The sequence below is a fragment of the Colias philodice genome, chromosome 1 (genome assembly GCF_061535455.1).
Source record: "Colias philodice isolate Cphi_HAF_F1 chromosome 1, ilColPhil1 Martin Lab GWU primary, whole genome shotgun sequence".
NCBI lineage: Eukaryota > Metazoa > Arthropoda > Insecta > Lepidoptera > Pieridae > Colias > Colias philodice.
Genome location: NC_143086.1, coordinates 11098080 through 11124616, shown reverse-complemented (window position 1 = coordinate 11124616; position 26537 = coordinate 11098080). Strand labels below are relative to the sequence as shown.

Genomic DNA, 26537 nt, shown 5'->3' with positions numbered 1-26537 from the left:
TTGTTTATAATTCTTTTATTAAACATCATTATATGACACATGTAGGAATGTGATCCGTAAAATCAACCGGGTTTTTATATTATTCATCGTAGTGTCCGAGGCCATCATTGCTGAGTTGGTCTTTTTTGACTTCTTCGGAAATACAGAATATTATTCAGTTCAAGGCTCTTAAAACGTCCCATTTTATCAAATTCGTTTTAGCACTAAAACGTTTTGCATTATTATCAGGGCCTATGACAAGTTTTCTGCTTGCATAAATCAATAAGCTAAGCCTGATTCTGCGCGTTGAAATCTTTTATATTGAGCAATTTTGCGTGTGATATTTTGCCGTATTGTTTTTAAAAATTATTTATTCTAACAATTCATTTAATTATCAAGAGGCTGTAAGATGATCTAAAATATCATCTCTATGGGTCAAAGCCAGCTTGTCGCAAGTGGTGCAGTAGGCCACGGACAAAATGCCAGAACAGGCTATGCTCACTATCAAATGTCGAATTGATATAATAATGCGATCGTTATATAGCATTAGCTATGACTGATACAGGGTGTTTCATTTCACAACTCGGAAAAAATAAATAGCTTGCACCTTTTGAGACTTGGGCTTATGCTCTAGTTATGTTAAACTATTTGGAGTAGTTTATAAGAGTTCCAATTCATGTCTCTAGTAATTTAGAAACGCTATAGAAAAATTTCGCATCGAAGGTACGAAACATCGACATGTGTTGGGAAGAGTGTGCCATTCATCAATAGAGATTTCGGAAGAATGTGAAAGTAATTTTAATTGATGTGTCAAGCTTGTTCCATATAGCTGGGTGTCATCTTCTTTGGCGAGGTGGAATCCAGGAGGTGCCGAGCGCGGGTTGCGTGCAAGGGTGAGGTGTGGGCGCGGCTATAAGTAAGAGGCGCGCACGCTGGCGCGAGGTTAGTCGCCGTTCGGCAGCGTGTCGCCAACGGTGTTGTTCCACCGCTCCGACCTCCCGGTGCGTCAAACTCCCTCCACTCCCTCACGCACTCGCCTTTCTCACACGACCGGCGATCCTCACTTGCGCAATCCAGTTGAAAACCGAAAGGTCGCCGCTATTGGCATTTGAACGCTCTCTGACATTAACGTTGCATTTAAATGTGCGCTGCAGCTTCCTCGTCGAGCTTCACTGTCGCAACTGTGTGTCGTTTGGGAAAGGCGCGTGTGCTGACGGACGTTTCTGTTGCAGCCGCGACCCGACGCCGCAGCCCGCCAGCCGCCGCACGCCCTGCGCCCGCGACCTCGCTGCTCCCTACGCGAGCCATGGACCTCAGGATAGCGCTGTGAGTACCCGGAACAATCTACAATTTTCCTTTCAATAATACTAAAAGTTAGATAATAAATACATCGAAATATATTCAACATTGCAAAATTTTTATAGTATTATCGCACTGGAAAACACTTTCTAATTTGTATTTGAAAAAATGAATGAAGCTCACTTAATGTGTTATGATAATATGTAAATGTTGATAAAAGCTTCCGAACACGATTTTTTATCTTTCCTGTTATGAGATTAAATAACTTTTTAATAGCTTGTGAATTCAGATAATTATGTAGTCGCGATGACGTCTGGTGTTTTAGTACTTCGGAATCTGTTAGCGAACATTGTCACTTTCATCGAATGTTTGCTTAGATGAATCTCGCGGCGCGGTGAGCTTTACGTAATTGATTACTATGGGGATACGACTCGCGTCTCAGAGCCGATACCGCGAAAATATGATCTGATTTCTCGTGTGGAAATCAGGTGTTAAGCAACCAGCTTGACAGCAGCCAACTGACATCACGAATGAGGGCGAATTTCTCAATGACGGCTATGAAACGTTGGTTTAAAATATGCACGACTACGCGTACATTGTCTCCCCGAAAACCGCATAAGCTCTGCTGCGACTAGTTCGCAACTGAATATAACATCATACCGCTAACTAAAAATATGCAGGTACCCACATCAAACTTTCCTTCATAGAAATCTGTTAAAATTTCCCTTTATGGCGTGTACTTTCTTCGTTTTACAGAACGTCTTGCTAACCAGTTAAACGCGTAGAGTCTCGTAGGCACATCGTACGAGTGAAATATGCATGCCCATTGAAAATATATTATGTTTATAGAAACCAAGCTAACTACTGCGTTATTTGAAATACCTTTATAAAACGTCTATCACAAGCTATTGTAATCTTCTAAAGATTGGGCAATATCTTAATGATTGGTGTATAATTTAAGAACAATAATGTGACGTAAACATTGTTTTGAGTTTTCTATACATGCACAGTTGCATGGACATAACTCGGCTGATGAAAACACATTTTAAAAATAGTAAACTTCAAATGTTTTAAATATTTTATAATGATTTGGGGACGTGTGAAAACTGTCAACCCATTATGCAGTGTGACATAAACTTTATTTGTATCTATTGTCGAGAGTCAAGACTCTCTCTGTAACAGTTTGCGACATTGACACTAAGTGGAAGTCCGCAATTCTATTACCAATGCTATTTAATAACTTAGAATACGTTGAAGTCGTCAAGGATATTAAGTATTGAATTAAATAATGTCCATTCACAAGGTTTCAATATCGTTTATTAAAAAAAAATATTAAATATGCGTGAATGCCTTTGTGGCTAAATGCAAGTTGAATATAAGTCTTGCTTTAATAAAATATGGTTAATTGAATACACATTAATTATCATGTTAATAAGTATTCATGCATAATAAAGTCTTCCTGTCATACTTGTGAATGATAAATACGTGATATGTAATTATGTTGAATTTAAATATAAAAAAATTTTAAATGATTCAAATATTATTCAAAACTAATGATCAACTTCATAGACATAATATCCACAGGACTTGTCAGGTATGGTCTTGTATTAACGGTTTTTTGATTCACACGTCTAGCCACACTAGCTTAGTCCACAGTAAGTTCTTAGTCTAATTAGTATGCGTAGAGCAAATCATGGTTCCTGTGCGGATGATTATATCTGGCGGTCGTTGACGACGCAGCATATACGCATCACTCTATGAAAATCATAAATTAAAAAGACAGTTATGTACCTCAAAACATTAGTCATTGTCCATCAATTGTTTCATTGTATAAGCTTCCAAAATATTTCCTTTATGTGCTCAAACAATAGCCTATAGCAAAAGCTGTGAGCAGTTTACATAGTACACACATCATAGTATGTAATATTGTATGATCGATCGGTTATCTCGTCAAATTGTATACAATTAGACAGACAAAATTGTTCGACTCTCACATCAATTAAGGTATTTAGTCACACTGTTTCATGTGATCATTGTTACAATTGTTTCACTTTCGCCATCGAAAAGAAAACTTAAGTGTTTTGTCATCACATATGCGTAATTCGACGTTATTTGTGAATACAAAACAGTACATATTGAAATTTCTCCGTAGAATATATTTAGATATTACGTGAAAAGAAAGTACGAACGGATTTATTACAAACATCAGCAGCGATACGAGACGTGCAAACCATGGATTATTTAAATTATAACTTTTTTTTTACATTCACATCACATACTGTATACTTATTTTTTAAATTTTTATTATACATTTTTATTGCAATAGTAATGATCAAAACGCGAAAATTATAAAAGAATGAATAATATCTAAGTTAATAGTAAGGTAGGTAACAAGTTAAATAGGCACGTCTATTTTAAAATATTGTTGATTGAAAAGCTTTAAGAATAATTAAAAATAAACAAGCATCTTTATTATTACTTATAGTTGAAGTTCAGCACACTGAAATATAATTAAATAATTTCGTACTTCACCGAGCTTTTATACATCTAAAGATTTTTCTTCCATACACAAAAAAAAATTGAAAAATCACAAGCTTTAATATCGTCGACGGTGTTTTCAAAAATTTCATAATTAGGAAACAAATGAAAAGAATTAAAAATCCTTATTAATAGGTAGCTATTAATCATCGTAAACCCTAAACGGTGTAACTACCCGATTTTTAACACGATATACGATCCTTGATAATTATGTGGGGCTAGAAAATATTTGTTGGTAGTACATATTTAAAAGCTTAAAGGTGAGCTTTATTTCACATAGATTTCTAAACCCACGCGAGGTATGTCACGGTCACAAATGGTGACATCATAATCATTGCAATATAAAATGAGCCTTTTTAATTCGAAAATGATAATTGAAAATAAATAAAATAATGAAAGCTTTTTTGCGTATATACTGTAACTGTGTTCAAATAATAACAGTTTTACTATTAAATTAATAAAAAAATAAAACATTAAAATAATGACGGTAACATCTCGCCTGTTTAATTTTGTCTAATAAACATTCATCTATAACATGAACATGTTAAAACTCAAACCTACGACAAAATTCTTTGTTGGAATCCAATGTAATACAACCTGTTTAACTGTAGGTATCATATTGTTTTGCCATTTGTATCAGATATCCGGTATCGGTATCGGTATTTGCGATTAGAAGTGCGAATCTGTGCTTTTCTGCTTCGGGCCACTCACATCTCAACTCGTCTTCACTTGACCTTCACTTTCGCTTTTAAACGTTCCACTTTGTGCTTTAAAATAGTATAAAACCTGTAATCTTCAAATCGATAAGCGGCGCGCGTATAAATATAAATATTTAATAATACACGTGTGATATTTATATTCAAAAAATAATTTGACTATGATTATATTTTTGCATCGTCTGAATATTATATTTCTTGAAAAAAATAGACGTTATAAATATTAGGTATATTATTTCCTTGTTCAAAAATTATACATAATATTAACCTTTGAATAAAGATGCACGTTTTGTATAAGTTAATAATCCACCATTATATTATCGTGTTATTAATCTATTAGTTCTACATTAACTGGCTTTGATGGTAATATTTACTGACCTGGGGCGCGACTGTCTTTGGTGTGTATGCATGTTTTAATTTGTATTTGAAATTAAAACAAAATGTGTATTACAATGGCCACGATACTACAATTGGAGCCAAAAATATAATAATAATATTTGTAGAAATGAACAGATAATAAGACTCGCACTTGGTCGTCCTTTTTATATACATACTAGCGGTCCGCCCCGGCTTCGCCCGTGGTACATATGAAAAATAGATGTTGGCCGATTCTCAGACTTACCCGATATGCACAGAAAATTTCATGAGAATTTTATATATATAAGAAGATATATGTACATATTTGCAAAATCTATTCAAAGGTGAATTACATAAAATATGTAAATAAACTCTTATGGAAAATATTGTTGCTAGACAGTTAGACCCTATTCACCATTACTTTCGTTTTCGCACGTTAATAACTGTGATCTCATACACGTCACTCATAATACTGAATGACTATTCTATATACGTGATATTTTAATTATTTGTCGGGTTTCACTGAACCCGTTGAAAGTTAAAAACGTACATACCTACGCAATATTCGAAATTGATGACGAATGTAATAGTAAATTGCTTTGTAGTTCTTGTGAATTGATTACATATCTCACACCCACGTCGTTTGTGACTGCAGTTTATACTTTTTGTACATAGACACATAATTAAGGTGGTACAATACACGCGTGGGAAATGGCAATGACATGTGCCTATCGGGACAAATATCTATGTTTACACAGTTTTTCATATGCATCCGTGTCGTAGTGACAACGATATTATTGATACTTTCAGTCGATACATAAATGCCTTGAGGGTGCAACCAAATGATTAGTCAGACCATTTATTGGTATATTCGAAGGTCAATGTAGGTTACCTAGAATGGCAATTTCGGATATCTTATTTATGTTCCCTATGTTGAAAAAATACACGAGTCATTTTTATTTTTAACTGGTTTCAACGGGAAATAACCTCATAAAAGGACAGAATTACGCATTAAAAAGAAATAAACACCGAATGTATTATACATTCGGTGTTTATTTCTTTTTTGTTATATACATTATGTATATAACAAAAAACGACGTGTAAATATTTTTATAAAATAAAAACAATTTTTTATACAATGTACAAAACATTTAATTTTTTTTTCAACTGTCCGTGGTTGAATAAATTGCTAATATGCATATTGATTAAAAAAGCAAGCACGTAAAATCTGATATGCTGTGTTCAAGTCACATATAAAATACGGACAAATATTTGATTGCAAGAGGTGGTCTCAAAAACTATACCGCTACATTTAGTTAATTGCTCATTCATAGCATTATTTGTAGATTCAAGGACCACGAGCGGCGTAGCACTGCGGCTCCGTGGGTCAACTTTGCCCTTATCTAACCCTCTACATCCTTGATAAAAGACTGCCGTAAAACCTCTTAGTAGTGTATATATTTTCATCAAATGTAAACGTAGGTAGCCGTTGTATCGTGTTTACTCGCCGCACCAGGTCACAATATTTTCGTAACTCAATAGTTTCAGTGCGGTGAAGCTTGTAGCGGTAAATTATAAGAACATTTTTTCTCGGCACGTGTGCTATAGTTATCGTAGTCGAAGGACAGAATCGATAGAATGTTGTAATTCTGTATATTATCGACGCTGAGCAAAGAATGCGGCTAGATCATGACCTAAATGCAATTTACCTAATAGCGATCGGAAAACATTTTATTAGTGTGGCTAGTTTCCTCTTCAAATTAGTTTATTTTGAGGAGTTTGCAGAATTCGGTAGAATGTTTCAAAATATAATATTTAGTAAACATTGAAATCTTCTCTGTACAATGAAATTAAGACATTTTACGCATTCCAAAGGTGATTTATAAACATGTTACGAAACAGTGTTATCTTGAATAACAACCGGATACACGAATTCCACATTAAGTATATCTCTTTTTATATAGAATACATAAATGATGTTTGCATTTACTATGGAAGGCTCAAGTGATTGTTTAATAAAAAATAGCAACAGCCTATGATTTCTCAAAATAATTGTTCTTTAACTACCGGTCGGATTCATAAATAAAAAACGGCAAAAGTGAAATGATGCGTTAACGTTCGAACGAGTATCTATCGATTCGATCACAATAAATAACTTTTGAGCGTGCGTATGGAGCAGCAGTCAAGAAGTAATTAATATGATGTATAGGTAGCTGTAAACTGGTATTCGATTACAATAAATATCGCTTTCCGCATGTCTAGAATACCATTCATTTTTTGAGAATTGCAAGTTCATGGCATATCTCATCAAGATGCATCGGTAAAATCTAATCAGTTTATACCATCGAGTACCTAAACTTTTACGTGAATATATCATGCTGGTCAGCATATAATATGAACACTGTGATTGGATTATAGACAGGGAAATCTTTCACCTAGGTAGACGCGGGTCAAAATAGTTGTTAGGAGGCAGTCGGCAGATTTGCGCAAACTGCATTATATCACCGTTTCGTCAGCGGCGCATCATCCGCGAGAGAAAAGGTGAGACGTGCCATGCGAAACTAACATTGGATTAAGTCGGTTGCATCAGTGACATTAAACACGCGGCGTCCGGGTTCGACCCCTGTCCGACGTCACTAAGATTATTGGTTATTTATGTGTCTTCGATTTTAAACATCAATTTCGGCATCGACCAGTTTCACTTTACTGCCGATGACCTTTTGAGGAATGTGCCGTGATATAACGGATGAGGCATACACATGTGTTTGTTTTTTTATTGCACATCGTTTTATCCTCTTCATCAAACGTATTGTTAGGTTCGGATGCGCGTCGACTTTCTAATTAGTGGCTCGAGATAGACCAATAAAAGCCTCGACACTTTATTACCCAATCTAATATGAGTACGATTTTTGTAATTTATTATTAACGCTGATACTCTCGTGATTTTATGTAATCGAATTCGATTTAGATATTAAAAAACACTTTCGAAATGGTCATCGTAGAAAACGTTCAATGTCACACTAAAATATGAAATGATTTCACAATTTTTCGATTCCTGGTGTATAAATTATATATTTTATTCTAAATTCCAAGCTCAAGGTCATCAATTAAGACTTTATATTATGATAAACACTTTGAGTAGATTTACGCGGGCGCGGCATACTGTCGCGATACTCACGCATGATCAGTTCCTGTTTACGAAACATGTTTTATGTCGGCATTGTGGTAAAAGTTGATTTTCTGCTCAGGGAAGCGTAGGTATTTGGCAACACTGTAAGCCTTGAAACGCATTTGGTAGGTAGTTGACGATAGGAAATTGGGAAAACTTTGAACTCCCTCCGTCCCCGAGTATAACACAAAGTGGATATTGGTGTGGCTCCACAAGTTCTCATTGTCTTTAGCTAGTGACGGTGATATGACTAATACGATTTCAGAGCAATAAAAATATCAATGTCCAGTATACTTATTCATTCAGAAGCAGTATGAGAGTAATATGTTCACGTCAGTCGTAGACATGGGCGGTGCGTGCGCTGCGTACAGGAATGCTTAAAAATGCACGCCGTGTGCCTGACTTGTGATGACCAAGCGACATCTAGCAAACAAAATTATCCAACTGAAAGAAATACCTTATACAGGCAGGCTTCTTAATGTAGAGAAGTTAAATGAAAGTGAATTATTAGAGCTTTCGCATATTCGGCATTTTAACAAGAATCACTGAAATAACATCTGAGTACAAATAATAAGCACCTACCTATTAATTGGTACTTAGTATTTGAACAAACAAGTAAGTAAACAAGTACATTAAATAATTTCCAGAAAAAATAGAAAGTCTTCCTATTCTTTTGTTAAAGTAATCTTACCATCTCATCGCACTTGTTTGTTCTTGTAAACAAAGATGACAGATTAAAACGTTATTTCCGAGCAGATAGGTATCCAATATTAACTGCGTGTATAACAACTAAATCGTTATTATGATATAATTTAAAATGATATAAATTATGAATGCATATTCAAACTCATTTCAAAGCACGTAGTAAGTGTTAATTTGCCGCGTGATCAAAATCCCTGAGTGCAGAGGTATAGAGGGTGATGAACCGTAGTACCGTAATACGAATCGTAGCAAAATATTTATTAACTCTTTAACATCGCATTCACGATCGGACGTGATTATCACTATAATTATTTAGCTTTCAAATGAAGTTCGATCAATAATAAGTAATATAACCATTTATGGGCAGTGTTTGCTTTTTGTATCAGACAATAGATAACTTCCTTTGTATCGAATAATCGAAATTAGAAGCAGCACCTACTGATCAATAATGGTGTTGTATTATAATTTATAAATAATAAATCAAAAGAATCCGCCGTAATAATGTCCTAAAAAAAAAAAAAAAAAAAAAAATAAAGATTAATTTATGAACGATCTGGTAGGTATGTTTTCTTTTTTATTCTGAGCTTTATGTTTCAACTTTTATACGGGTAGTTTTCCTCATAGCGAGTTATAAGCAATTCCTGTATTATGATGTTGGTACTAATATTATTACCGAATACTTTAGAGTAAACTTAAAGTTTAAACCATTCATTATAGCATTTAAGTATTTAAACAATCTCCTGTATTTCTTAATTTATAACCGTCCATATATTAAGATTTATAGAAGTCGTGTAACAATAGGCAGCCTTGTAACAAATTAAACATACAATAATTCTCAAAGCAGTAAAGATAAGCTGGTATGTGACTGTTTCATATGCGTTAATGATTAGACAGAGATATAATAAAATAACCACAATTATGTATCATATATGACTAGAAAGAATGAGACGCAAGTAGCAACGCGACGTTAAGAGTTGCATATTTGCCCCCGTACGTTCACTGGTGACCTCGAAGTCTGAGGTAGACGGAGACAAATCAGACCTTGTCTCAAGATGCAGCACAACACTACGCTTACTGTCACTAGGGCTGCGTGCAGAGCAAATGACAATACACAAGAACAGACCATGAAACACAAAATTCGATTAAAAGACGAAATATTCAACACTTTGTTGGACTCCATGCAGCATGACGTACCAAAGTAATCTGTCTCTGTGTACACATACCTTTATATGTGAAATCATAAAGGAAGCTAATTCCACGCCTTATCGCGATTGTACTTTTTTGCCGTAGATTGTTGGTAAAGTTGATGGCAATGCTCGGCCAATGTTATCGCTTTTTACTGTATACAGTGGCCTATGGGTTTGGTCACTTCCTCACAGTTTCCTTATAAAGTTAAGGGAAAAATTCGTAACAGGTGCTATGTGATAGTTTTAATATCGTTTTGTTATTACTATGCAATTTCTCAACAAATCCGTATTAATTTTTATACATCGTTGTCTCTAATCATTATCAGATAAAATAGGCAAAGTAAGTTAAGCATTTACAAGGTTTATTAAGTTAATTTATATGTTTTTACATTGATTTGAATTACGTCCTGTGGAATTACAATTCAATGACGGATCATTGTCTTTTATGATACAAATAAAAAACAAATTAGTGCTCTACCGGTTAGGTAAAGGTACCTACTGAGTCAATACTATACGTAAGCGAGTCCGGACACTGGCGGCAGTAACTTGCCACAGTCTTTACATTGAGCAACAACGAGTTAATAATATCCAGCTTTCGTTACCTTGAAATTTAACGCCATAGTTTCGCAGGAACATAAAACACATTTTTAAACACTATCTAGACTAAATATTGCTAATTAAAGCGACATATTCAGTAATTCAAATACAATACAACATACGTCAATTGAAAAACGTCTGATTGTTGCTAAAAATAATTACAAACAATAATTAAATTAATACCTATTATCTAATACGGTGAATCTAATTCTAGTTTTGTTATACGTAGTTTTATAATAGTATTCATAAATTACTAATAGCTAAGTTGTGACTGTTTTATAACGATTGAGCGAACACAAAATCGGTGAATTTCACGTTACGCTAGGCGCCTCTAAATACTACTCTACTTAAATAACTTTATAAGTAACAATAACATTGTTATGCTTTTTTTAAGATGCAGTGTGAAGTAATAACATCGCCTACTGTATTTGAATTAATTACATATGCAATAATGCAAAAGAAAAGCCCAGTGTGATAATTAGCGAGAAATTATATTTCTTAATCTGAATTTAATGTATTTATGTAAATTGCTTTGGTGCTGTTGTATACATAAAATCTTTTTGTAAAATGTGATAATCGTAACAAATTGCTATTCGATAATCTCCCGTTATAACAAGATAGGCGTGAAATATAAATATTTTCGGCGAAGACGCTCATATAACGTGTTATAATGTTTGACATAAGCTTACTTATGTAATTTGATATCCGGATAGATAAATTATATTACAAGCGTCCGGGTTTCTCTGACTCACATACGTGTTTGTCACCAGTTGCGATTAAATCTTATAAGCTTATATCATTACTTTAATTTCAATGAATTATTTGATAGCACATAAGTCTGTGAAGCTTTTATGATTACAGAGTGTTAAAAAGTATAAAGCTTATCACAATATGAATAAAGCATATTTCTTGTTGCATTAGGGTATGTCATAACTAAAGTATTTTGTCAGCAAACGGTTTGTAAGTCTTTAAATATACAACATAGCATTCAAAATACGTTGAAAAGTGCAAGTGTATTGTTGCAAAATTGAGAGCGACCAAAAGTTAGATAACAGAGTTTTGGTAAAATGGCAATGACCATAAATTACGTTGACATTACTTAGTTCTTATTCGTTTTGGTCGGTGTGCCATATTTAGGTATCCGTGAGTCAAGGGGGCCGACGACCGCCGCGGACGCAACAAATGCAAGTCTCTAGAGAAACCATCGTGAAAACAACAAACATGAGACCGGTTCGTTGAAGATTCGCTGTGAATATGAGAATAAAACACGTTATTTTATGTACTGTTGTGAATTATTCAGCATTTTTCTCAATTCCGTGCGGGCATGTCTGGTCAACATGATTTATTTAGTTGATCTTAAAATAATACGAGGCGCACTAAAATTCTTAGGTAGTAAAAAATGTTATAATGTAATGTCTTTGAATAACATTTTTTATTTATTTTTTAATTAGACAATTACTCGTACAATTCGCACACATTTATAAACACATCTATTGCAATATGTGTCTAATATTATGTATTTTGTGTTATTCTTAAGAGAGGCAAAAACACACTTTTACTTTCAAGCCGAAATTACGAACCGGCTATTTAATTATGTAGACGAGTAGAACAGGAAGCCATAAAAGCATCATTTTTAACGATCGAACACTAAATATTTATGGGTTTGACGATGAAAATTTAAAGTCCTTACACACCAAAAACACCTGTCGTCTATAAAACCCGTTAACCTATTATGTATTTGCAAAATTAATTCATGTCTGTGGAAAAAAAAAACACAGAATTAAGTTTTATGACACGGATGCTAGAAAAGTTCCAGTAAAAGATGAATCCTTGTAAGTATATCTACTTTGCGACAATTATAGGTTTTATACTAATTTTCATATTTTTATATGAAACAACACCTTTTAGTTTTGGTATTATTGCTTAACGGATCCCATATTAATATTTTATTTATCATTACTATTTTATGTTTGTGAAAGTTATACCTACATTACGGTGTAAAATTAACATCACAAAATTTATTATTTAGTTATTTAATTTTCTTTAAAATTACATCAAAATTTTTATTAAGCGTTTTGATATAAAGTATACGGTTGATTTATTGTAGTTGATTATTCACTGAAACTAATGGGACCGAAATATACATACTTACACCAATCAATTTTTTCACGGCGGTAAAACTGCTTCCGATGAAAGAATTTCTCTTCCGGTACCTCGTATCGTAGGTATTATTAAATTGCTCAATACCGTATACACTTAAATTTAAATATTATCTTTATTAAGTATAAAACACAATACACATTTTTAATAAAAACTGGTACATAGTGGCCATGATGATGAAAGCGGTTTTATTTGAACTTTGCGGAAACCAATAATTTGTGATAACATTGATATTTTTCATGTAGGATGTTACTGAAATAAATTATAAATTAATCTTAGAATTTACATGGTGGTTTGTGGTTTTTGTTCGATTTTTCCCTGATTCTCTTTTTGGTACCTTGACCTCGCACCCTTGCCGTCTATAGAAGTTATCTTCTTTTATCTGACGCACTCGATTATGTATATCCCAAAGTACCCTTTTGGGCTCCCCTACTAGGTAATAAAGGTATGATGGTTTTCTTCTGACGTGTATAATGTAAAGCGATTTTAATCGTAAGTTTTCGAATGTATTGTGAATTGTGATAAAATTAAAGTCTGGACTATATCATACGTTTTTAGAATTATATTTAAGAATATTTATTAATTTATGTAAAAATGTGCTCACGCAAGCTGACCAATAATAATTTAACAGAGCATTTATTGTAGCTAATTCATATCTTAGTTTTGTCCTCCAGAAGTTAAATGTCAACTTTGCATATTGCGGAATACTTCGATGAAGAGACGTATATTGCTTTTTAATAAGTCTTTAGAAAGAACTGGTTGCTCTTCTCGTGACCTTTACATTTTGGAATTTTAGAATGGTGCCATATTAATTACGACATTACTGTATAAATAAAGTTTATACAAATCGTTTGTTAATTTTACTACTCATTCTAAAACATACTGAGATACAGAAAACTTACACGCATGTGCTTCAACATGTATTCAATAATCGCATTATTACCTATTGCGCATTTATGTCATTATAGTAAGTAGATTGATATTTATTATTAAAACTTTTGAGCCTAAGTTTTTTAAAACTAATTTATTGATTAGGTACTTTACAGTACGCGAGTTTATTACGCTTCAATATTTTTTCTTTTATAGGTAGGTACTTAACTTAGATGTAGAGCGGTGGCGCTATGAAATATAGAAAATTAAAAATCTTTCTTCATAATCCATCATCGATGTCCAATGCACAACGCGTGAAGATTTCATAATGTTCTCAATATTTTGAGTCACAACTTCGACACAATAACTACCTATTGTCTCTACACAAGCTCGCAGCTTAGGAAATCATTTTGATATCTATAATCTCAGTTCACAATCAGTTTGCCCATGGTCAATTTTTGCAACGATAATCTGTCACTTTAAATCACCGCGTAAGCTGATTGAAATTAAAATTATCAAGGAAAATTAGCGATAAATCAGAGGCTTTCAAAACTTTTCATGGTTACCTCAATCATTAAAAATATTATTTATTTTCTCGACGTTTATTTAATTAAAGCAAGCATGTATTACATGTGCGATTTTTAGGTTAAAATAAAATATGTATAATTAAATGTGATTTCGTTGCACGAAGTGCAGTGACCGGATAAAACATTTATATAATGAAGAATTAACAGTTGTCTAGCCAAACAGCACATTTAAATTGACACGCATAGTTAATATTCACTATTTACTTACAATTGAATAAATTCATTGCGCCAACTATAACGGCATACATTCACTAATCGGTTTTTTTGTTCGATATTTTCTGCATCATTTATGCTCCAAGTACATCAGTTGTAAATGTAGATAAGTAAATAAGTACTATTGAGTTAAAAGTATACACTCTATTATCTTTTATTTTTTACTCTATTATCTGTCCAAACTTCGTTCCCATGATAAAAAATTATACACAAACATAGGCAAACTTTTTATTCCTTTGTATGGTGACGCACACTTAATGGAGAACAAATAACAATGAATCATAATTAACATATTATAGGCATGTATTTTTTTTAAAGAAAAATTAAATTCAATGATAATCGTGCGATACTCCAATGGACCGTCACAGCTTATTTACAACTTTATAATAGTACAATTGAATTATTGCCGTATCTAATTTTTAAATAGATTATCGTAAGACTTGGTACAATAGTCAATTATTACTCTTTTAATTGCAGCAAAAAGGTATGAAAGTTTTTCTGGCTAATAACAGTAACATATCACGCAACTAAAATACACTATTCATGACAGGTATCATGAGCAATGAGAATGGAAGTGAGGAAGTCTCTTCCATTTTAGACTCAATTTTTGTTAAGCGTAAAAAACGGCCCATTTAAGTGTATTGACAAGGTAACAACTGTAGGAAATGATATATTTTATTATCCTTCAATTGACTCAGCATAAGTATTAACTGTAGCCGTGCATAGGTCATGAAGAACTTTATTTATATTGATAGTATGTTCGTAGATACGCTCACCTAGCCTTGCGCTCGGTGCGACCTTACATCTAGTGAAATTGAACCGGTACTCATTCTATACCGGTCTTATTGCACTCTTGTAAGGAATTATTAAGGCTATGTAATACATTTCAATGTCTATTTAACCGACTAATGATGTTTACCTACTGCATGTGGTGCCCCTATTAATATTTATGCACGATTTATAATAAAACTGTATGTTGAGCGCGATTACAAATTGTAATAAGCATATAAAATCGTCATCCTTCGAAATGCTTCCGCGTGCCGATACCTGTTTTGTATGAAATTGCGCGGAAGTCACTGCCTTCCGATTGCAATAATTGGTACCTAATGCAGTTCCTATTCGGGAACATGACGCATTTGTAAGATAATGCCTGTCGATTGTTGTTATAAACTATTAAAGCTTAACTAGGCCTAAGACCGGATTTCTAGAAGCAAATATTCAAAATCTTTATTGTGATTCCTAATGACATTTAAAACGAATACCCGTTAAAAGTGGCGTAAGATATCTTATAAAACCATGGAAAATCGGATTCGAGCAAGTATTTTATCTATTTAATTATCTGTTAGGTATATATATGTGGCGACGTAATAAAACTTATTAACCTCTCAACCACCGAGCGGCCAGATCCGACCGCGACACAATAGATTTTCTATTGTGTCTGTGATTCCGGGGCCTGATGGAATAACTAACACAAACACTTCAAAAATATGTTATTTAAAGTAGTCTCAGAGACGAGAGTGAGAGTCTCTCCAAGCGAAAGTGATCGTAATGTTGCGTTGCTTCTATCTGCACTTGTCCGGAATGGCAATGCGTAATATCACAAATACACCCACGCTCCGATTTTTCATCACTAGTTCTCATGACCACATCGCGAATTCACAATTATTGCAATGTTCGACGTTTGTTTTGTAGTCTTCTGTCCTATTTTCACATAACTTTTTGTACGACAACGCAACTCATTTGCTTGCATATTTGTTGGTGCTTTCAAACTATGCAAATGCAATATACCTATGTTACGAAATAAGTGCCAATTTTTGTGTGCTAATCAATTACACACTCAACAACAATATTACTTCTTGCTATTGTGATGAAATAAATGAATCATAGTTTGTCGACTACATGAGCATTGAACAGATGTTGTCTCGCTGATTCATTCGACACAATGCGGTAGGAATTCAAAATTTTGAAATATACTGTAGTGACATTTGGTAAATTAGACTTTTCCTTTGTTTCAGATGTTTTCTGCTTTGTGCAACATACACGGTCGTTGCGGAAGTGGACATCATCACAGAGCCACGACCAGGTGAAGAATATGTCTTAGTTAGTTCCGGACAACAAACACCATTAAGAAATTTTGAGACCTCGCATAAAATACCAGAAAAACATCCAAATCATAGACTCACGAAGCCAGAAGATAGCAATGAAAAAATATTTAAAAAGTTACACAGTGGAAAAGTTAAACATTCAGCAGAAGGTATAGTTTCTATTGAAGAAGATAAAAAAGCGCAAATTAAAAAAGGTCAAAAACTTAAGGCATCCGAGTCAATTGAAATCGATGTACCTGTATCTAAGTTAGAGGATATCAAGATTAAAGAAAATGTTAGAGATGTTGATACTAATCCTAAATTAGCAGTAGCTTTAGAAGCTATGTCAGAATCTGGAAAATTAAGTAACAATGATGGAACTACGACGCAAAAACCTATTTTAACAACAGCACCACCCACACCAGCCAAAGGATACGAATATATTCCAATTAATTTTGACACCATCGACGATATTAACAGTGGGCTCCTGTCATCAAATGTGAAACTTGAAACAGCTGGTTCAGAACAAAAGCAACACTCCAGGATTCAAGTTAAAAAGGGACCAAATGGTCAAGACTACGAATATGAATACATTTATTATTATTATGATGAAGATGATGAAAGTAAAAAGGAAGTGAAAGACAAACCCGCAAGCAATGAAGCTCCAGTTCTCAATTCACATGATGGACCATCAAAAGTTGAGACTGAGAACCATATTTCCAAAGACAGTAGATCAAAGAGCAAATATAGCACAATCGAAAGATCAACCACAACAACAACTGCCACTCCAGAGGTACAAAATGAAGTATTGAGCACCTCTGGAAGAGGTCGTACCCGAGGAAGGAATACGACCCCAGCTCCAGCTCCAGTTCAAGAAGAAATTGTAGAGAGGTAAATATCGTTTATTTAATTTTGGCTTGCATCAGATATGTAATTGTAGTTAGATCACTTTGTAATTACAGTGCATTTGTAGTTTAAATTATAACATAGAAGTAGTATTAGAACTAATATTCTCCACATCAATTGCGATCTTCACCGGAGTACCTGATACATCTGGCTTCAAATGTGCCGTACGTTGATGGATGCTCCTGGATATGGAATTTATGAAATGTACGTACAATTTTATTTTCTTAACAGATTACCGTCAAGCACACGGTTCCCACCTCGGGGTCGTAGTTTTGGCAGTTCAAGCACCACTACTCATGTACCTGAAGTAACAGAAGCAGTAAGACAACGTGGTAGATCACAAGTTGATAGTGTGGCTGATGAATCAATCGGTCAAACAAGAAGTAGGACACGTGCGCATGTTAGGTAAATTGTAAAAAAGAGCACAGAGCATCGTGTAAATTATGTAAATATTATTCAATATCATTGCTGAGCTTTTTTCTAACTAATAATTCATTATTAATCATTTCAGGCGACCAAGTTCTGAACTCGTCGACCTTGATAGTTTCAAAACACATTCGGGTGACATTCGCAGCCAATACAAGGAACCGCCAACGAGATATTCATCTGAAAGTAAAACTACAACCGATGTTTCTGACGTTGAGCTGCCTGTTAAGGAAACGCAACGGGAAGGCCACAGTCTTCCAAGTGGTGTTATTTTCCAAGAAGTATTGGACGACTCAAAACTGCCTTCGGACTACAAACAAACAACGACATATGAACAAGACACAACAGAATATACTACAATGACTGCTATGGAAAAAGTAGCCCTCGATCTGTACGCCTACTTGGCGGGTGAAAATTTGAACAATGAAATCAATCCCTCAAGCGATTTGATGAGTTTTGATGGATCCACAACAGTAGATGACAACTCTTGGACAACCGAATCTCTAAGTACAACAGAAGAGGAAACTACGCCAACGACCACCACTACCACAACGACCACAACCACTACGACCACTACCACTACGCCCGCGCCCACGACCACAACGACAACTGCGGCCCCAACTCGCCCATCGCGATTTAAGTCGCGCCCTGGAGCCCGAGCTAGAGGCTCTGTGTCCACCAGCGCAGCAACAGAAGCACCTCAAGAAACATCTACTAGGGCGCGAGGTAATTCTAAGTAATATTAATCCCCTTTTGAAATCTCATTTGTAACATGGTATCGCGAGCACAAACGGATGGAAAGTTGTCACATCCGATAATTACCATTCAACGGTTCTCCGGATGGACACGTCGAAATTTACTTTCTTTACATATATGTATAAATGGGTAACCTAGGTACCTTTTAGCTAGTGATTGTGTGCGTAGCGATGTTAATATTCTGCTTTGCGAATTTATGCGAATTTTGTGTATGTGTTATTTTTATTACATTTTTAAAGCTGTGCGCACATGAATAAGCATCATGTTTCAAAATTTTATTTTAAAGGATTCATGTGCGCATGGGCTTTCTTATATATTGTCTTGCTTTGTGAGTGTTGGTTACGTATACAGTAAGAGAGTATTTGTCAACAGGTCGGTTTGGTAAGCCAAATGGAGTCAGAAAAACCACTGTGACAGTCGCCGAGGTGGAATCCAGCTCCGCAGCCCCAGCAGAGAAACCAGCGACACAACCTAAGGTTCGCATTGATTTTCATGTAAATATATTAATTCAAGGAAGCATATTTATTATGTAAGGCGACATGCTCAAGCGACTTACTGCTATGCGAATATAGTTACTAACTTGTTAGCCTCCATTTAAGATTAGCAACTTATATATCATAATATCATATACTTACTTGTCCAGTTTTTGTCTAAGGATTTCATCATAATAATTGCTCTATTTCCCATATAGTGTCTTTCTTTGTTTGGTAAAATTTATTGGACCGCAACTAACATATATTTTAAAACATTATATTAATAAAATATTGATTGTAAGTATACTATCTAATATCACAACAATACAACAAAGAATACTTATATAACGTTCGTTATATAAGGAAAATTATTTCGAGGACTGGAATTTTAATAGTGAAATTTTATACATTCCTCGCAATAAGAAAGTGTACGTTTTAATTGGTTTATCGTCACTTACTGAATTTGGTATTTTTTTCGTAAAATGTGTTTTCTCAGAAATTCTCCTAGCGAAACAATTTTTTTTATTGTCACGAGTGTTGACGTTTCACGGTGGTATTTTCTGTCAGGCATTCGGGCGTCGAGGTGGTCTATTCGCTGGTCGGAACCGGCCTGTCTCAACGACCAGTGCCCCGGCGCAGGACGGCAGCAACGCAGCCAGCGAAGCGCCTGCACCTAGGTAAAAGTTAGAAATATCTTTAAATGTACTAAGTAACAATATATGTAAAAAAATCAAAAGACACAAACGCAGTGGACACTTTTTTTATCTAGTTGATGAATTTGGGAAAGAATCACGTTATTTTCTATCATAAAAATGAGTCTTCATCTTTCCGTTTAAGGTCGAAGACTTTTGTATCAAATAAAAAGTTTTTTTTTTAATAAAAATAACTTAAAATTAAAAATTTCATCGTAATAAGCAGTAATTGGTAAAATATAATTTTCAATTATTTTCTATTTCTTCTACGTTCAACCTTTCAACATTTTTTTACAAAACATCTGTGTGCTGCAGATATTGATAATAATTGTTTTGTTTATATACCTACGATTTTAAATTCTATTATATACTTCTTAAATTTTAAACCAGATAGCTTTTGATGCAAAATCAATTCGATATTAGATATTAATTAAAGGTCATGGCTATATATATGTATTATGTATATTATATAGAGTTATATAACTTTTATTGTCAAGTCAAAGTCAAGTGGTTGGTGATGATTGATGATTGATAGGCCAATTGATAGTTGTTAAGAGAAGAGTGAAGAATATATTTTTTAATGAATTGAAAAAATATTGGTTGAAAAAGCAATCATCATCTTACATTGTGAGTTTTGTCAAGTTTTGTTATTAAGTAATTTGATCAGACTGAATTTTTTTGAGTAACATGTCATTGATTGACCGTTTTTAAATGCAGTCCAACGACCATTCAGTCAGTTTAATTGAATAAGAACGGGGATGCCATCTTCCCTGTATCCTATATTGATATGACCTTAAATTTTGGAGTATTATTCATTTGTATTTCAATAATACTCTCTTAAACACTAGATATAAATTATATCATAATCATTATTGTTACAAAAGAAAGGTATAAAATTAAATTTGTAAATTCGCATGCTGCGTCTACATCTAGAAGGTTATAAATCAACTGTATGTTAGCGTATAATTAGTAGAATCAATCGCAAGCATTCGTAACCAGTTTTGTAGACTATTAAAAAAAAAAAGAAATTAATTACTGAATAATGTGTAACAAGGAATTTAACTAAGCTTGTACAAAGCTTATTCTCATCTATTAGAATATTCTCCAAAATATTACACAAAATGCGTAATTCTCAGAGCCCGTCTACGCCCCGGTTTGAGACGAGGCCCATCAACCACGACAGCGCCTGCTTCATCAGCTGAAGTGAGCGAGACGACCGCTCCCAGTGCCAGCTCTAACGCAGGTTCTGGAGAAGTTGTTGAAACTACACCCACACCAGGCAGAAGTATTGGGTAAATTCTTTTGAATACTTTTTTATAACTAGGTTTGACCACTCCTAACGATGAAGGAAGTGACGAGTTCGAATAATACGGATATCTACAATGAAAGGATGCAATCCCTCGGTACGACTCGAAGTATAAATACGATATCATATACCTTAGGCGATCTTCACACTGCTCCGCATCATGCTGCATTTTGCGTGTCGATGCACCTACGCGCGTTCCTGCGGGAGTGCAGATCTGCATCATCGTGCGGGTTTTTTGCGCACTCACGCGCGTAGGTGCGTTTGTAGATTCACGCACGGCGGCTCTCATTTATTCGCCGTTCTCTGTGGTGGTCGTGCAATACTGAGCATCACGACGCGCGGCACTGCGGGATTCGGTGTGCCATACCTTGCGTCTCGCCCCGAACCTACGCGCGGGGGTGCATGTTTCTCCGCGTGTATGCGCGTGATCCGGGTGAACGCGCATGGTTGCATTTTCAGTGTGTTGGACTGTGTGTGTTTTCTATACAAACGGAGATACTTACAAGTAACGTTAAACACGCAGTCACGCAACATGCAGCGTGGTGCGGGGCAGTGTGAAGATCGCCTAAAATAGACACTCTCCAGTCTCCACCCTAGGAGACTGCGTTAAGAAACACATGCATGAACCGATTCATATTACATATGTATAATATTGTACATATCTGTTTCGTAACGCAGACACAAACTACGTCACAGGTCCTACTTAGTAAGTAAAAGTCTAGATAAGGAAATATTAACGTAATATTATGTACGGAATAAAAATATTAACTCAGACAGGACAGTTCTCTGGCATATTATGATAATATACAGTTACATATTTTGTAAAATGAAATTGTAATACTGATATGATTTAAAAGAGCAACTATGGAGTTTCTTGCCGGTTCTTCTTCATAGATACTGCTTTCCGAATCGGTGGTAAATGTAAAAAATATGTATTGACGTTTCAAAAGTGCTTCTCGAAGAAGTCTAATTGAATAAATAAATGTTTGAGTTTGAGTTTGAACTTAATTGATACACTTTAAAGGATATTTGAGAAAAACAATGATTTTATCAAACCTCTTTTGTATTTCACGTTTTGTTTATCTTTACATCTTACTGTTATTTTTGTATCTTAAAAGATCTCGAGCAATTATCCAATAACAACCACAATTAAAATGTACTACAACGTTATCACAGCACTTGGATACAGTAATTGGATAATTAGTGTTCGTAACATTTTTTGATTGCGCCTTAAACGATACTTATATTTTTTTAGACGTAAACCGGGTGTGAGGCCCGTATCTCTGAGACCCGGGCCCAGGCTAAACCTTAGACCCAACCCTCGTCTTAGGCCCGGAGTCGCTACTACAGCGAACACCGAAGCTCCCTCCGAAGCACCTGCTGAGACCTCTGCACCCGCAGAGTCTCCCGCCGCCGACGAAGAATCTGAGGTTAGAATCTGTTCAATTAATAGATCATTCTTACATTGTAATATGTCAAGTAATGTGATGTTTGAAAAACCTGTCGTCGTGTGATCAAGATTTGAAATGAAAACATCTTATTTCATCATCGACTTATCTGTTAAATTGATATATTCGAAAATGATTGCGTTATAGCAATATAGGTATAAAGAGCATGTTAGTAAGCTTCCTTGAAAACGAAAACTATAAAGTGCATTGACAAATAAACGACAGTAAGTTCGATATATAAGTGGCGCCAGTTAAACAAAAGACATTGACCTCACTTTAAATAACGTGCAGTCCGTTGCTTTTAATCGAAAGTAAATCAAGGTTGACGTGTTTAACGTTGCGGCAACCAATAGTAACGCACGCTTAGAAATATTTATATTTCGACACTATTTAGAGAATAAAATTATTTTATTAATTATTATTCAATCGGTTAATGTTTCTGATACTTCAGTCACGATATGAAAGTGACTGCAATATGTTTAGCAAATTGCTGGACACAAATAATTCACATACGTTCTTGAAGACATGATGCGTGTTGAAAAAAACTATTACACATTGCCGCAATTAATTACACGGAATCAAACGCGTGTTGTTGCTTCTTTTTAAAGAGTCTGAAATCGCTAGATTATAAACAACCCAGCAAACCTCTATAGAATTCAACAATTAACAAAAAAGGCATAATTAACGAGGTATATGAATATTTTTAGGGCTCATCTCCGACCCCAGCTCCCGAAGCGCCTCGAGGAGGAATCAAGCTCCGAGGAGGAAACAGGCTACAGGTGTCACCTTCTCCCAAACGAGTCGCTGCTACACCTCCACCACGCAGGCCCAACCCCCTGTTGAAGAGGAAATTGCCTTCCACTGAGGTAAAGACCAGTACTATGAATAGAAATGGTTTTTAGTTAATGAGTTTCTTAGACAAAAGTTTTGATGGCTCTAAATCGTTATTGATTATATTTTAATCCGAATAGCAGTAGCCTTGGCTCAGTTTAAAATTTAGCAGATCGTTTTTTATTTTTTTTTTATTTTACTGTTTATAAATGATATTTAGTAAATTACTTCTAGTCGCGGTATTTTAAATTCAGTTACTCTACAATTTATCACTAAAACCAAGTTATATACTCTTACATTATGCCATTATAAAGAAGATTTCAAATCATTTGAACAATCACCAGGCCACCACTGAAGCACCAAAGAAGGCATCTTCGGAGACGACGGAGGAGAGCACCAGTGCTGAGAAAAGCGAGACTGAGACCGAAGCCGCGCCCGCGGAGACCACCCCTGCGCCCCCCCTCCGCGGCCTGGACGCCCTCATCGCCAGAAGACGCGCCGCAGGAGTAGGCGCCCGGCCCGCGCGACCCGTCCGAGGCGCCAGGCTACCTAAATAAACATTTATACAATACACAATTACTGTTTAAAGTTATGACATGACTTAAAACTAAATCCCATTAGAACTCTGCCTATTCAGCAGACTTGTCCCGCTCAATACATAAATTATATAACCACTGTTCTCACGAGAATCGAGATTTCCCACAATTCAATCTTTTACAGTCACTCGCTTAGAACTTTTAGTCATGTCATGAATTAGTCAATTCAACGCCCCAAATGAGTGTAAAAATAAATTACCTACTCATCATACTTTCAGTACTTAGTTTTTGAATGTTTTAATACAGGTAGATTATACACTTAATTAGACTTTACCTTTTTACTTTTTAATTTTAGAATTTTTTGACCTTGATACTAAATAGCCTCCCATCAAGGGCTTTACTCAATAATTTAATTATACGTGTTATATGTACATATTAGAATTTAATGTTATTACAAGAATGTACCAAGGGATCTACTTTGGATAATACCCAATACAGTTTTATTATTTTATAAACCAAATTCATTAATAATTAAAGGTTCTTTATAAGTTTTATCCTGCAATTGAAGTTACGTGACAAATATTGCTTGTAAAATTAAACAAATTTCTACAGTGCCTTCAATATATTATAAAATTATATGAAACTTATACTTATTTGTTTTTACGTCTTTATAATAGATGGAAATTTATGTATAATGTTTTATCACGTGTAATTAGGAAATTAGAAAGCGAAATTTTTATTAACATATGATACTCTGATTTAGTATCTTCAAAATTTAAACGCATTAATGTTTATTTATTATCATAAGTGATGAACATTGTACTCGGATTTAAATAAATCGTTTGCCATGGCAGCATTCACCGACATGTGACTTACAACTGAAGCACTGATAGTTAGTGCCATCGTGATATGTTTTGTATCTTTTCGTAAGTGTGATAATATACTTAATAATAAGATAATGTTTATTTTTGTATGTTTTATTTTGAACCACACCTGCCCCTTATCGAATCCTACCTCTTATCGAATAATCTATCAAGAAACATATTATATGCCGGAGATTAGAACGAACAAATGAGAAACGTATTTTTATAGCGCGATCGATTTATTTAGTTACTAGCCGACGCCAGGGTTAACCCGGGATAAAAACAAAATTAAATATGGCCCATGAAATTTTTTATAATATCTATAAATTGACATTCTTAGGAATAATGTAACTAGCCTTTTGCTGGTGAAAGATCTTTTCGAATCGGTCAAGTATTTTCAGAGTCTATAGACATAATATACAGGGTGTAATCGTTAAGTGTGCACAGGCGATTATTCCGTAACTATTACAGATATCAAAAAACTTTAAACTGATATCGAAAGTACTTAACATAATGAGTAAAATGGCCGTAATAAATTTTTAAAAATAAAACGAGAAATGTCTAAAAAATTAACCTGAAACCCTCCCATACATTTAGTATGAGATACGAATATCCCATGTACATTTAATATGAAAGATTTTAGCTTTTTCTTTCTTTTTTTGGTTTTCTGCTTTAATTACTTCGCAAATTTGAAGGGAAGTTCATTTAGAAACTGTGATGTCCTCATTGTGCAATACAATGAGGACATCACTTCGAAAATCTGCTATGAATACAAAATGTATGGGAAATAAAATGTATGGGAGCGTTTAATGTAGCATTTTTGGATATTTCTCGTTTTATTTTTTTAAATTTATTATGGCCATTTTACTCATTAGGTTAAGTACTTTCGATATCAGTTAAAAGTTTTTTGATATCTGCAATAGTAACGGAATAATCGCTTGTGCACACTTAACGATTACACCCTGTATAGAGCAAAGAAACAAATAACACTTTTCTCTTTATAATACATATTAAGTAGTTACTTAAATTTAGATTAGAATTATTGTATTGTCTGTGTTTTTACTACGTACCCATTTATTAATAAACAATCGTATTTCATAAGCGGATTACACCAGTCTGTTTGGAAGAGATAACCCTACGCAAATAAATAATATGCCAAAGGTTAATGTTTCATGTAAAATTATTTTAAAATAAATAGTTGATCGGTATATCTTACTTCAGCTCTAATCGCATGATTAAAAAATAGTTATTTTTGGGATGCATTCAATGTTAAACTGAAGTAGGTATGAACCATGAAAATCATAAGTTTGAAAACAAACTTAAAACTATGCAGTATCTGAAAAATTTTTTTTTTTCAAATAGCCGCATTGATATTACTACAGTATAATGATCTGCACTTATATGTATAATAACTAATAATGGACCTAGACGAAATTGGTCGATAATACCTCTAAAAGTCTGCTAATCAAAGGGCATTAAAACTTAGGTACCTACCTACAATAAAGCAACTGGATAGTAAATAATTTTTATTTTATGATTCCTAGATTAGGTACTATCGAATAATAATCGTCTCCAAATAGTAATACTATTTAATATTAGAAACGCAATTCATAATGTTTGAGCCAATTTTTTGAGTAACAAGAATACAAAATAACGACGTAGACCTCCTCAAAATAATAGCCTAATCTCATATAGGGGTTCTTATCTTCTGTTGTCATTTATTAAGGTATATCTTAGTTATATATAAAAATACTTATAATTGTTTGCCATCATATTCAAAAATTTCTGTTTATTTTTTGTTTGCTGCCATCACGCAGATGATAATATAACCTAATGACGCAA

The 26537-nt window shown here is 34.3% G+C and overlaps 1 protein-coding gene and 1 long non-coding RNA gene across 5 annotated transcripts in view; one reads left to right on the top strand and one right to left on the bottom strand.

Moving 5' to 3' along the window:
- Positions 1–26537, bottom strand: part of LOC149491334 (uncharacterized) — a 423150-nt gene that overhangs the window by 205247 nt on the left and 191366 nt on the right. The gene's annotated exons all lie outside the window — the stretch shown is intronic.
- On the top strand, positions 854–24797 carry LOC149491341 (uncharacterized). 4 transcript variants are annotated; one of them, XM_089715236.1, is made up of 11 exons: positions 854–980; positions 1212–1305; positions 16390–17349; positions 17596–17769; positions 17876–18516; positions 18919–19022; positions 19587–19696; positions 20848–21003; positions 22273–22447; positions 23173–23331; positions 23641–24797. In XM_089715236.1, the coding sequence occupies exons 2-11, from the start codon at positions 1286–1288 to the stop codon at positions 23851–23853; spliced, it is 2712 nt and encodes a 903-aa protein (XP_089571362.1). In that variant the 5' UTR covers positions 854–980; positions 1212–1285; the 3' UTR covers positions 23854–24797. The 4 variants fall into 4 exon arrangements, with proteins under 4 accessions (XP_089571362.1, XP_089571381.1, XP_089571371.1 ...); XM_089715245.1 differs by having other exon boundaries at positions 948–1070; XM_089715255.1 differs by lacking the exon at positions 17596–17769.

Bases quoted from the DNA above. Each gene is read 5' to 3' on its own strand.
- LOC149491341 (XM_089715226.1), top strand. From the start codon at position 1,121: ATGTGCGCTGCAGCTTCCTCGTCGAGCTTCACTGTCGCAACTGTGTGT. The intron at 17,770-17,875 runs GTAAATTGTAAA...TAATCATTTCAG, and splicing joins AGGACACGTGCGCATGTTAG to GCGACCAAGTTCTGAACTCG. The intron at 21,004-22,272 runs GTAAATTCTTTT...ATATTTTTTTAG, and splicing joins ACACCAGGCAGAAGTATTGG to ACGTAAACCGGGTGTGAGGC.